This window comes from Rhinoraja longicauda, chromosome 9 (assembly GCF_053455715.1).
Source record: "Rhinoraja longicauda isolate Sanriku21f chromosome 9, sRhiLon1.1, whole genome shotgun sequence".
In the NCBI taxonomy this organism is placed as follows: Eukaryota; Metazoa; Chordata; class Chondrichthyes; order Rajiformes; family Arhynchobatidae; genus Rhinoraja; species Rhinoraja longicauda.
This window is the reverse complement of record NC_135961.1, coordinates 5017931-5031511: the sequence shown is the minus strand read 5'-3', so window position 1 is coordinate 5031511 and position 13581 is coordinate 5017931. Positions and strand designations below refer to the sequence as shown.

Genomic DNA, 13581 nt, shown 5'->3' with positions numbered 1-13581 from the left:
TTTCATTAATTTGTTCTATATCTCTACATCACCATCTATATCTCTCATTTCCCTTTCCCCAACTCAAGTCTGAAGAAGGGTCTCGACCTGAAAACGTCACCCACTCCTCCTCTCCAGAGATGCTGCCTGTCCCGCTGAGTTACTCCAGCATTTTGTGTCTATCCCTGGAATCCTAACTTAGTATTTATCGCTTGTTCATAAAAAATACTTGTTCTGCTGAGTATTTATACATAGTTAAATAAAGTGTATAACTGGGATATTTCTAATTTTGATTTAACAAGGAGTACACTGACTTTCAAAGTTTTTTTTCAGTTGTACTTGCTCAGTGGAAGGTTGCCCTTCATTTCAAAATGAAACTTTGGTACATCCCCTTCTAAGTCAGCACGATAACAAATAATGTTAATCTCACAAAATGCTGGAGTAACTCAGCAGGTCAGGCAGCATTTCAGGAGAGAAGGAATGGGTGACGTTTCGGGTCGAGATCCTTCTCGACTCGAAACGTCACCCATTCCTTCTCTCCTGAGATGCTGCCTGACCTGCTGAGTTACTCCAGCATTTTGTGAATAATTACCTTTGATTAGTACCAGCATCTGCAGTTATTTTCTTACAATAATGTTAATCTGTTCTGTCATTGATATTATCAGATGCCTTAGCGTTGTGCAGGGAATGCTGATTGGTTGGTTTGGCTCGATTTTGAAGGTTTTTAAATGTTTCTGTATTGCAGTAAATTTACTGGAATAATTGGTTTAAATTGGTAAATTCCCACAGTGTAAACGTCAGAATATTGATTTATGCTCCCCAAAACAAGCAAACTAAAATTGTAGCAGGTTTCCGATCCGAGACCTTACCTATCCATTTTCTCCAGGGATGCTGTCCGACCCACTGAGTTACTCCAGCACTTTGTGTCTCTCTTTGGTATAAACCAGCATTTGAGGTTTCTTTTTTATTTTATTATTATTATCTGTATACTACAACTCTCGTTTGTTATCTTGTTTGTGTCTGAACTTCAGCCAAAACGGTACACGATAGCGCGACAATTTTAGGCCCACCTTACTCACCGTCATCACTTTAGTGATAATGCAAGTAGTTTTATTGAAATCGGTGTTATATTTTTAGTTATTCACATTTTAAAGTTTAAAAGGAGGGAAGGGGGAGGGGAGAAGGGAGGGGGGAAGGGGGGGGGGGAGAAGGGGGAGGGGAGGGGGGGGGGAAGGGGGGAGAAGGGGGAGGGGGGGGGTTGAGGGGAGGGGTGGAGGACAGGGTGCCGCACCAATGCAGGAGAGGTTTGGGCCCAACGGGTCCACTTGTTATTATTATTATTACAGTCATACACCGTGGAAGCAGGCCCCTTTGGCCCAACTTGACCATACCGACAAACATGCCCCATCTACACTAGTCACACCTGCCTGCTTTTGGCTCATATCCCTCTACACCGACCCAATCCATGTACGGGTCTAAACGTTTCTTAAACATTGCAATACTAACTGCTTCGACGATCTCCTCTGGTAGCTTCTTCTATGCACTCACCACCCTTTGTGCAAAAAAAGTCTCAGGTTCCCATTAAATCTCCCCCCCCCCCACCCCCCCCCCCCCCCCCTCACCTTAAACCTATGTCCTCTGGTTCTTGATTTCCCCTACTCTGGGCAAAAGACACTATGTATTTAGCTCATCTATTCCAACCCCTTAATAATCTTATTGATCCTGGCAGGTTTTAAGGAAGGAACTGCATTGCAGGACAAGAACCTGGGTTTATGGGGAGAAGGCAGGAGAATGGGGTTAGGAGGGAGAAATAGGTCAGTCATCGAGTCATAGAATAACACAGTGTGGACACACGCCCTTCGGCCCAACTCGCCCACACTGGCCAACAATGTCCCAGCTACCCTAGTCCCACTTGCCTGCACTTGGTCCATAATCCTCCAAACCTGTCCTATCCACGTACTTGTCCATCTGTTTCTTAAACGATGGGATAGTCCCGGCCTCAACTACCTCCTCTGGCAGCTTGTTCCATACACCCACCACCCTCTGTGTGAAAAAGTTACCCCTCGGATTCCTATTAAATCTTTTCCCCTTCACCTTGAACCTATGTCCTCGATTCCCCTACTCTGGGTAAGAGACTCTGTGCATCTACCCGATCTATTCTTCTCATGATTTTGTACACCTCTATAAGATCTCCCCTCATCCTCCTGCGCTCCAAGGAACAAACTCCTAGCCTGCTCAACCTCTGCCTGTCGCTCAGGCCCTCAGGTCCTGTTATGAGCGCAGGATTTTATTATTGTCTAAAAGGGGTGTTGTTTTTAAATGTCAAGGAGAGTCTGCTTCTACTGCATTATGTTAGTCGTATATGTAGCACCACTTCAGTTTGAAAGCCTTGGTCCAGATGTTAAAGATGTGTTAAAGGTGTTAAAGATGTTAAAGGACACCAGATTGATTCCTGGGATGGCAGGACTTTCATATGAAGAAAGACTGGATAGACTCGGCTTGTACTCGCTGGAATTTAGAAGATTGAGGGGGGATCTTATAGAAACTTACAAAATTCTTAAGGGGTTGGACAGGCTAGATGCAGGAAGATTGTTCCCGATGTTGGGGAAGTCCAGAACAAGGGGTCACAGTTTAAGGATAAGGGGGAAGTATTTTAGGACCGAGATGAGAAAGTTTTTTTTCACACAGAGAGTGGTGAATCTGTGGAATTCTCTGTCACAGAAGGTAGTTGAGGCCAGTTCATTGGCTATATTTAAGAGGGAGTTAGATGTGGCCCTTGTGGCTAAAGGGATCAGGGGGTATGGAGAGAAGGCAGGTACGGGATACTGAGTTGGATGATCAGCCATGATCATATTGAATGGCGGTGCAGGCTCGAAGGGCCGAATGGCATACTCCTGCACCTATTTTCTATGTTTCTATGTTTACTGGTTCCATTCATTGCCCTTGCTTCCTTTCGTATGTTAAGGATTCAAACAATGAGCAAAAATGTTATCACAACATGGTATTTATAACATGTAATTTGAGCACACAATAGCTAGACAAAGGTAATTATAATGCAAGTTCCCCCCCCCCCCCCCTTCAATTAAGTTATTTAGACACACGAAGAGTGTTTCTGTAATTGAAATAATTGTGACCATTTTGCTTTGGATAATTAGTTCACTAATCCAAAAATAACATCAAATTAATTTAGGGCGGTCACGGTGGCGCAGCGGTAGAGTTGCCGCCTTACAGCGAATGCAGCGCCGGAGACACGGGTTCCATCCCGTCAACCGGCGCTGTCTGTATGGAGTTTGTACGTTCTCCCCGTGACCCGCGTGGGTTTTCTCCGAGATCTGCGGTTTCCTCCCGCACTCCAAAGACGTGCAGGTTTGTAGGTTAATTGGCTTGGTAAATGTAAAAAAATGTCCCTAGTGGGTATAGGATGGAGTTAATGTGTGGGGATCGCTGGGCGGCGCGGACCCGGTGGGCCGAAAGGGCCTGTTTCCGCGCTGTATCTCTGAACTAAACTGATGCTTTGTCCTAATACACAGGAATGACCAAGGGGACCTTGATTATGAAGAGGTCAGCAAACATGGATCGATCAGGCCAGTTCCCAAGGGGTCCGAGTCGCCCAACTCTTTCCTTGATCAGGAATACCAGAGACGGCGGTTTACCATTGCGGATTATGATCAGTTGCCTCCATATGCATTTGAAGTGCCGATGCCCACGAGAATACGAGACAAAACACACTTATATGGTATGTTTCCAATTTTCTTTTTTCTTCTGAACAATGCAAGTTCCTATTTTCCTCCGTTTTCCTAATTTCAAGTAGACCGGAGGTAGATGTCTGCCATGGTCAATGTTTATAAAGATTACCACTGCTGAGGTATTTATTCACAAAATGCTGGAGTAACTCAGCAGGTGCTCCAGCATTTTGTGAATAAATGCCTTTGATTTGTACCAGCATCTGCAGTTATTTTCTTTTACCAGGAGAATATCCCCACTGTATGGTGGAGGATTTGGATATCTTGAATCAACAACACCAAAGCTTAGGAAGATGGTTTGAGGGTGTGACCAAAGAGCTTGCTGAGGATATAGTAGGATCTTTATTTCACAAAATGCTGGAGTAACTCAGCAGGTCAGGCAGCATCTCAGGAGAGAAGGAATGGGTGACGTTTCGGGTCGAGACCCTTCTTCAGACTGAAGAAACGTCACCCATTCCTTCTCTCCTGAGATGCTGCCTGACCTGCTGAGTTACTCCAGCATTTTGTGAAATAAATACCTTCGATTTGTACCAGCATCTGCAGTTATTTTCTTACATACAGTAGGATGTAGTTTTCTTCAATTCCAGTCCCAAATGACAGCAAATGCTGGAATTTGCAGCATAAAAAATCAACTCTCGCAGGAACTAGGGCAGAGTTCACAGATGCTGCTTGACCCACCAAGTTCCTCTAACGGCCTGTTTGTTTTATGGTGATCTAATTAGAATCAGAATTACCTTTATTGTCATCCAAAAAACAAGTCTTTTGGGCGAGATTTCGTCACCCACAGTCCAACAGTAAGAGCTATAAAATAAGCAAATTACACAACCACAAACCAACACAAAAAAAAAAAAAAGAAGCATCCAGTCCCCTCCTCACTGGGATGGAAGGCCAGAATGTCTTTTTTCTTCCCCTGCCGTCTTCTCCCGCGGTCAGGTTGTTGTAGTTGCCACGTTCCAGGCCGCGCCGGACGGTGAAAGGTCCGCAGTGGGCCGACCCAAGCCCCGCGACCCGGGGCGGGCGAAGACGCTGCCGCTGCACGTCGGGGCGGTCGTGGCTCCCGACATTGAAGCCCCCGCCGGGCAGAGAAAAATCCCGCGGCCTATTCCAGGCCGCGCCGGACGGTGAAATGTCCAATCCCTCCAGGTTGGGCGGGGTGACCTGGTGTGAAAATAAAATGAGTGTCAATGACATGTATTTCAGTAGGTGTAATATTTTTTGAATCAAGGTATTGCTTTAGTTTAGTTTAGAGATGTAGCACAGAAACGGGCACTTCGGCCCACCGAGTCCGCGTCGACCAGCGATCCCCGCACATTAACACCATCCTGCGCACACTAGGGACTATTTTACTTTTATGCCAAGCCAATTAACCTGCAAACCTGAACGTCTTTGGCGTGTGGGAGGGAACCAAAGGCCTCCGAGAAAACCCACGCAGTCACGAGAAGAACGTGCAAACTCCACACACGGCACCCATAGTCAGGATCAAACCCGGGTCTCTGACGCTGAAAGTGCTGTGTCAGCAACTCTGCTGCTGTGCCTTCCCGCAGGGATTGTTCTTGTAAACCGTGCGTCACAGTGACACGTCTGTGGGAGCAGAGGAAATCAACTGTTGAAATGTGACGTCGCAGGCAGATGGGGTGGTGAAGGAAGCTTTCAGCATGTTGGAGCACGAGACAGGCAGCTGGTTTTGTTACAGATACCTACGAGAGAGAAGCAAGTGTTACCGAACGTCTAAATCCATTGGGGTGGAACACTCTCCAAGACAGACGTAAAGCCCACCGTTTGACCTGTTTTTACAAAATGTTAAATGGTCAGCTCGACATAGATTACCACATCTACACCAAACCCAAACCTATCAGTAGACGAGGGCATTCGATTCAATTTGAGATACCAGCTACCAATAGACAATAGGTGCAGGAGGAGGCCATTCGGCCCTTCGAGCCAGCACCGCCATTCAATGTGATCATGGCTGATCATTCTCAATCAGTACCCCGTTCCTGCCTTCTCCCCATACCCCCTGACTCCGCTATCCTTAAGAGCTCTATCTAGCTCTCTCTTGAATGCATTCAGAGAATTGGCCTCCACTGCCTTGTGAGGCAGAGAATTCCACAGATTCACAACTCTCTGACTGAAAAAGTTTTTCCTCATCTCAGTTCTAAATGGCCTACCCCTTATTCTTAAACTGTGGCCCCTTGTTCTGGACTCCCCCAACATTGGGAACATGTTTCCTGCCTCTAACGTGTTCAACCCCTTAATAATCTTATACGTTTCGTCTTATACCAAGACAGATGTGTACAGCAATTCATTCTTCCCTTGCACAATAGTCTTCACCCTACTATAGTTACTCAACCAGAGGCAACTAAATTAAGGCAGCTCTTCTTCTCCAAGAAGCCCTTCGTGCTTAAGTCCATACTCCGCCACCTCCAGTTTAAATTCCATTTGGAATATTTTGGAGGACCAAGAACTGGAGATTATGGAATCGCAAGCAAAACACTAAAGTGCTAGAGTAACTCAGAGGGTCAGGCGCCATTTCTGGAGGACATGAATAAGTGACGTTTTGTGTGGGGACCTTTCAGATTGATTTGGAGCAGTGGGGAGAGAGCTGGAAAAGACATGGGAGCATGATAAAGCCTGGCAAGTAACAGGTGGGCACAGACGAGCGAGGCAGGTTTCATGTGGGACATCATGTTACAATTGTACAAGAGTGTCGCTTGGGATATTACATTCAGTTTTGATCACTGGTATAGAAAATATGCCACTCAGCTGGAGAAGAGTGCAGATAAGATTTACAAAGATTTATCAGGACTTGAAGACCTGAGGTACAGGGAGATCTTGGACAAGCAGGAGGCTGAGGAGTGATCTTGAAGAGTTGTTTAAAATCATGAGAGGAATAGATAGGGCGAATGCAGTCTTTTCCCCAGGATAGGTGAAATGAGATATAGAAAGCATAGCTTTAAGATTAGAGGGGGAAGACTTAATAGGAACCTGAAGGGCAACATTGACAGTAGGTGTGTGGAACGAGCTGCCAGAGAAGGTGATTGGGACGGGTACAATAATATTTAAGACATTTGGACAGGAAGATGGAACGATCTGGGCCAAACCTGGGCAAATGGGACTCGCTTAGATGGGGCATCTTGGTTGGTATGGATGAGGTGTTCCAGAGGGCCTGTTTCAGTGCTGTGACTCTCGGTGACAAAAGATCAATATTTGTGTTTTCTTAAAATCCTTAATTTCACGTTGATAATTTTCAAAGAAATTGTTAGATATTTTCAGGAAGCGGAATTCTCAATTTTTTAATTAAAAAAAAAATGTTTTGCTATTAATAGGAAGACCTCGACCTTTGTCAATGCCAGTTGGGAGGAACTGGATGGGAGGAGTCGACGTTTGCCCAAGGCCCCGAGTTCAAGGAAGGCAAGGTTTGTCAGAAGCTATGCAAATCCTTCACCCATTCACGTGTTTACATATTCAGAGTTTTCAAATTAATTTGTGCTTTGGCGCTCAATTCATAGAGTCAAAGAGTGATGCAGCGTGAAAATTCCCTCCTGGGATACATAAAGTTCTATCGTTTCGTAAGACAAGCCCTTCGGCCCAACTTGCCCGCACCGGCCAACATGTCCCAGCTACACTAGTCCCACCTGTCCCCATTTTGTCCATATACCTCCAAACCTGTCCTGTCCATGTACCTGTCTAACTGTTTCTTATAGTCCCTGCCTTAACTACCTCCTCTGGCGGCTTGTTCCATACACCCACCACCCTTTGTGTGAAAAAGTTACCCCTCAGATTCCTATGACATCTTTTCCCCTTCACCTTAAACCTATGTCCTCTGGTCCTCGATTCACCTACTCTGGGCAAGAGACTTTGTGAATCTACCCGACCTATTCCTCTCATGATTTTGTACACCTCTATAAGATCACTGTTCATCCTAGTGCGCCCCAAGAACTAAAGTTCAGCCCTACTCAACCTCTCCTGAGAGGTCAGACCCTCTAGTCCTGGCAACGTCCTCGTTAATCTTCTCCGTACGCCTTCCAGCTTGAATTCTGCTAAATTTCTTTGTATTATTGGATTTTAGTGTGGTACATTTATTCAGGATGCTTTTCTCTTCATATTGTGCTCTATCCCAATCGTTTCAACAAACAGAGAGATCAGATCTTCCAGACAATGACAAAGGAACGTTTCTTGCACTTTTCCCCCCATGGGATTTCTGTGGGCTTTTGCAATGGGACCTTTGTTCGCCAAATGTGCACACACAGGTCAAGCAACCGTGCATCTGATTAAGCAATCAGTGAGGAACCTCTGATCAACAATGTACAGTTTGTACTAGAAATGGCCACTTGTTTTATTGTGATCTGTGTCAGAAACAAAATGTATGAAAACAAATAAGGAGAAAGAGATTGACTTTGGAGACCAATAATAGTCTTGTAATGTACATTTTGTCATGAACTATCAAAAGATGGATTATGCTTGCTGTTAATTTCAAATGGGCATGCTTACAGTCAGTTATTCCATGTGCTGATTTTACATTAACAACTACAAAAGGCTTCTATACTTTGTAATTCATACCATTACTGACTGGATAGCGCGCAGCAAGAAATATTCTCTGTACCTCAGTACACGTGACAATAAACTAAACTGTAATTTCAACTTCCCTTAATTTCCTGTCTCTAAAGAGATTTTCTTTTCTCTTTCAGATGAGGACTGCTTCTATAGGTACTTCAGCAATGATAGAATTCCACCGATTAAGGAAGATTATGTTGCCCCGCCGATTTCTGGACCAATGGCTGGCATGTACTCTGGGCGAGCTAGGAATGGGAAAGATTCTGTTAGCCCTGAACATCCCACAAGAATGACATTCCCTGTCCAGCAAGATGGGCCCAAGCAAACCTGCAGTTCACCAAGAAAAAACTCACCAGAACTCCCGTCACCGGTCAGTTGGATTACAAGATTTAAACTGTTAAGTCAGTGAACGTTTTCCCCCTGGAGTCGTTTCAAATTGGGCCGGAGGGCAGCACACTAAGCTACACGTTTCATGTAAAAATACAGAAAGATATAGAAGTACTTTATGTAATTTTGCATTAAAACCAAAAATTCATTTGAATGGTGCCTTATACTATGCAAAGGGTTGAAAATGCAGCCTAGTTTTCTCCATTTGTTCCAAGTTTAAACCACCCAGTCATATAGATAGTAAGATAGAACAAATACTTTGTACATCTCGGTACCTTAAGCAAGGTTTGTAAGTGTATTTGAGTACAGAAAAGAGTCATTAAGCAGCGTAATGTCATGGAAAGGCTTTGTGTCAAAACTAAATTAGGTTCAGAGTAAGGATTGCAATGGGTTAATGGTACTTTATGGATGTATATACATTCTTGAAGGTGAAATTTAAGAAGTGCTTGTTCTGCAGATTGTCAACTGGACAAAAGAGGTGTGCGCGGGGAATTTTAAAGTGGATTTTGATGTAATTCGCTGGTCAAGCAACCGGTTTTCTGTATTTTGTTGCATTCATGGGACCCATGCCCATTTAACTGCCTTTCTGAGGTTGGATGTGTCTGTGGAAAGTGACTTTTCAGCCTTGCACACACACACGCGCGCACACACACACACACACAGACACACCAAGGAGAGTTGGGGTCTTGGTGATGTGGTGGAGACCAGAAGTCGATGCTGCTGTTCTTAAAACCAACACGAAAGCCCAATATCCTTTTGTTCGGAGCCCAACCAGTAATGAGGATGTAACCCTCCAGAGATGACATTTTGCTTGAATCCAAAAGTTCATCACTAAAGATGCGTACATATTTGTGTCACTTGACATTGTTTGGTAAATTGCAGCTAAAACCAAATAACCTATTTAAAAACTGGCGTAAAGGATAGGAATTACGCAACAATAAATCTCTTCGACAATCAGGACTCGAGATCTGACATCAATACTGAGTGTTATATCATGGTTTCAAAGCCTGCTGTGTTGGTTGAGTATTAATCTATCAAATTTCGAGATGTTTCAGCAGAACTAGTCTATCAGAACATATAGTTCCTAGCGGCACGGTGGCGCAGCGGTAGAGTTGCTGCCTTACAGCGAATGCAGCGCCTGAGACTCGGGTTCGATCCTGACTACGGGCGCCGTCTGTACGGAGTTTGTACGTTCTCCCCGTGACCTGCGTGGGTTTTCTCCGAGATCTTCGGTTTCCTCCCACACTCCAAAGACGTGCAGGTTTGCAGGTTAATTGGCTTGGCAAATGTAAACGTTGTCCCTAGTGGGTGTAGGATAGTGTTAATGTGCGGGGATCGCTGGGCGGCACGGACCCGGTGGGCCAAAGGGTCTGTTTAAGTCTAAATAAATCTAAAATCTGCTCAACCTTTAATTTCCATAGAATGATACAGCATGGAAACAGGCTGCCCACTGTAGTTCCTTCGGCCCAACTTGCCCACACCGACCACCTTGTCCCAGCTACACTAGTCCCACCTGTAGTAATCAGCGTTCCCCACAGATGGTATTTGTTTTGAGGCCATCTTCGTTGGGTAGATTGGGTATTCCGGCCTGTGCAGATATGATCATGACCTTATTGATTGTGCAAGGAAATTACACAATCAAAATAGCCAGCAACTAAAATAGACAATAGACAATAGGTGCAGGAGGAGGCCATTCGGCCCTTCGAGCCAGCACCGCCATTCAATGTGATCATGGCTGATCATTCTCAATCAGTACCCCGTTCCTGCCTTCTCCCCATACCCCCTGACTCCGCTATCCTCAAGAACTCTATCTAGCTCTCTCTTGAATGCATTCAGAGAATTGGCCTCCACTGCCTTCTGAGGCAGAGAATTCCACAGATTCACAACTCTCTGACTGAAAAGGTTTTTCCTCATCTCCGTTCTAACTGGCCTACCCCTTATTCTTAAAATGTGGCCCCTTGTTCTGGACTCCCCAACATTGGGAACATGTTTCCTGCCTCTAACGTGTCCAACCCCTTAATAATCTTATACGTTTCGATAAGATCTCCTCTCATCTTTCTAAATTCCAGTGTATACAAGCCTAGTCGCTCCAGTCTTTCAACATATGACAGTCCCGCCATTCCGGGAATTAACCTAGTAAACCTACGCTGCACGCCCTCAATAGCAAGAATATCCTTCCTCAAATTTGGAGACCCAAACTGCACACAGTACTCCAGGTGTGGTCTCACTAGGGCCCTGTACAACTGCAGAAGGTCCCCTTTGCTCCTGTACTCAACTCCTCTTGTTATGAAGGCCAACATTCCATTGGCTTTCTTCACTGCCTGCTGTACCTGCATGCTTCCTTTCAGTGACTGATGCACTAGGACACCCAGATCTCGTTGTGCGTCCCCTTTTCCTAACTTGACACCATTCAGATAATACTCTGCCTTCCTATTCTTACCACCAAAGTGCAGGAAGCCGTTGGTACCAATGCGGAGAGTCGCACCACTGCAACTCAGAACGTGCAGTACAACTAAAGCTACTAACGACTACATTAGAATCTTACTATGCAACTGTATGGGCCGCACATGGGCAGGCGGGACTAGAATAGATGGGGGCATCTTAGTTGGCATGGGCAACTTGGGCCAAGGTGCCTGTTCCTACACTCTGCAACTCTACAACTTACCAGAATGACAAGCAATTTTGTTACATGCGTTTTGAGGTATTTTGGAATATTTTTATTCCACTTTTCTCCCACCTTTCGGTCAGTCTTTTTTTTTGTGCTGGAAATATATTTGATAATCCCAACATAGTTGCAGTTTTTATTTCTTTTTTAAACTGCTTTGATTTTCCTTATCTTATTTCAAACAAATGCGTTTTGAAACTATTCTCTGGGTTTGTGCATTTGAATGGTGCCTTCTCTGGGTTTGAAATGATTTTCCTTTTGGAGTCGGCTTTTCTATTTCCCCTTCTGTTGTTATCCATATTTCAGCAGATGCTGTACTGTTTTTAATTTGCTGAGTTGCCTTTCATGTCTACGTGGAGCTGCAGTCATCCTGTCTTCGGTAGGTTTTGTAGACAACTATTACTTGGATGTGTGAACCTAGGGCATTATAAATTATGTGATGGACCATTTTTTTTCTTCCCCCCTTTGGATAAAGGTACCTGAAGAGTTTTGATCACAGAAATTCCATATCCAAATTTCAATTCCTCTGAAGGTTATTGAATGTCCTGAGTTGTGATTATTGACTGCTCATTGCCACCTCTTCAAGATAACAATCAAAATATTGCTCTGGAAAGACTATGTTTTATGATACCTGATTATTTAAGGCATATTTTATTTAAAATGTTAGCTTCTCTCCATTATAACAAATGTAATAAACATTGTAATGTAAAATTCTAACACAGCTACTTCGTTAATCGAGTAGTTAAAGTGTATAAATGCCAAAAACAAAAATGTAAGCCATTTGTCACTACCAAAGATGTTTGCTAACTATATTGAACTTGTTGTCTAATGAAGCGTGTGGGTTTAGAAGTACCAGCTTAGCAACTGTCTCCACACATCCCACTGCAATGATTATGCAAAGTATTGAAAAGAAGCATTTGTTAATTTGTATCTTTAAAGGCTGTGTGGACATCTAGAATGATGGCAAGCTTAAAGAATTAAGTTTGAAAATTCATTTACGATACTCGGGTTAAAAACAAACTGTTAGAGGAACTCAGCAGGTCAGTCAGCATCTGTCCCGACCCAATACATTGTCCATTTCCTTCCACAGATGCTGCCTGACCTGCTGAGGTCCTCCAGCACTTTTTTTTCCTGCCACAGTAGGAAAATAACTGCAGATGCTGGTACAAATCGAAGGTATCACAAAAAGCTGGAGTAACTCAGCGGGTCAGGCAGCATTTCAGGAGAGAAGGAACTTCAGACAGTTCCTCTGTCCCTCTATTTCCCCTCACCCTCCCCAGTTCTCCCACTAGTCTTCCTGTCTCCGACTACATCCTATCTTTGTCCCGCCCCCTCCCCTGACGTCAGTCTGAAGAAGGGTCTCGACCCGAAACGTCACCCATTCCTTCTCTCCCGAGATGCTGCCTGACCCGCTGAGTTACTCCAGCATTTTGTGTCTACCTTTGACTTGAACCAGCATCTGCAGTTATTTTCCAAGACACCTGGAGTACTGGATTCATCAGATTTGCAACTCTTCTGACATGAATAGAGTATTTAATTATATGAAATATGATTTAAGGTTCTGAGTTTTTACTGGTATTAATGTACAGTATTCAAAAGTTCTAATTTGACTATCATTGTATAAGCATTGTAGATCATTGATAGAAACACTGAGTCCATTATATCCCCATTTGTTTAAATTGGCATAATTTGCACAGGAAAGATATACCAGTATTTTTATGCAGATTGTCTGGTTGTCTACTGTTTATTTTAAATAAACTTCTCAAACGTTTTTAGACAGGAGAGTTTATTAGTGCTACTCGGGGAGTTGATATCTATGAACATTTTTTTAATCTAGAAAAAAAGTTTACTGTGTTTAGTATTTGAAAATTTATGTCAAAAAAACAAATTTCATTGTAAATAACTGCATCATGACTGCCTTACCTTTGTTCAAAGCGTGTTGAAACAAAGTACAACTAATTAAAAGTACAGTTTTTTTCACAAACATATTTATTGTGTCTGTTACTGAAGATACTAAGGTATTTGTAAGTATTTTTTGATTCTGAAAACACGCCACTCGCCTGCGGTCTGCAGTATCAAGTTTCGTTATATTTTAAAAGTAATTCAATTTATAAACTTTAATAAATGCGCTCCCACTTGCGTAGCGGGGAGAGGGCTGCCGGGCACGGCGGCGGCGGCGCGCGTACGCAGCAGCGCCGGGAGGACCGACCGGCGCCCGTCCCAGCGTGCCCCGCGCCTGACCTTCCTCTCATGGTG

At 44.0% G+C, this 13581-nt stretch overlaps 1 protein-coding gene across 2 annotated transcripts in view; it reads left to right on the top strand.

Annotated features, from left to right (window-relative positions):
* cnksr3 (cnksr family member 3) overlaps positions 1 to 13238 on the top strand; it is a 102172-nt gene extending 88934 nt beyond the window's left edge. The window contains exons 10-13 of one of the 2 annotated variants that reach the window (XM_078404711.1): positions 3510 to 3715; positions 7046 to 7135; positions 8408 to 8643; positions 11801 to 13238. In XM_078404711.1, coding sequence (XP_078260837.1) covers positions 3510 to 3715; positions 7046 to 7135; positions 8408 to 8643; positions 11801 to 11818 — 550 coding nt within the window. In that variant the 3' untranslated portion in view covers positions 11819 to 13238. Of the gene's footprint in view, positions 1 to 3509; positions 3716 to 7045; positions 7136 to 8407 lie in introns of both variants that reach the window. The other variant, XM_078404712.1, reaches the window with a different exon arrangement.
* Positions 13239 to 13581: the final 343 nt, after the last annotated feature.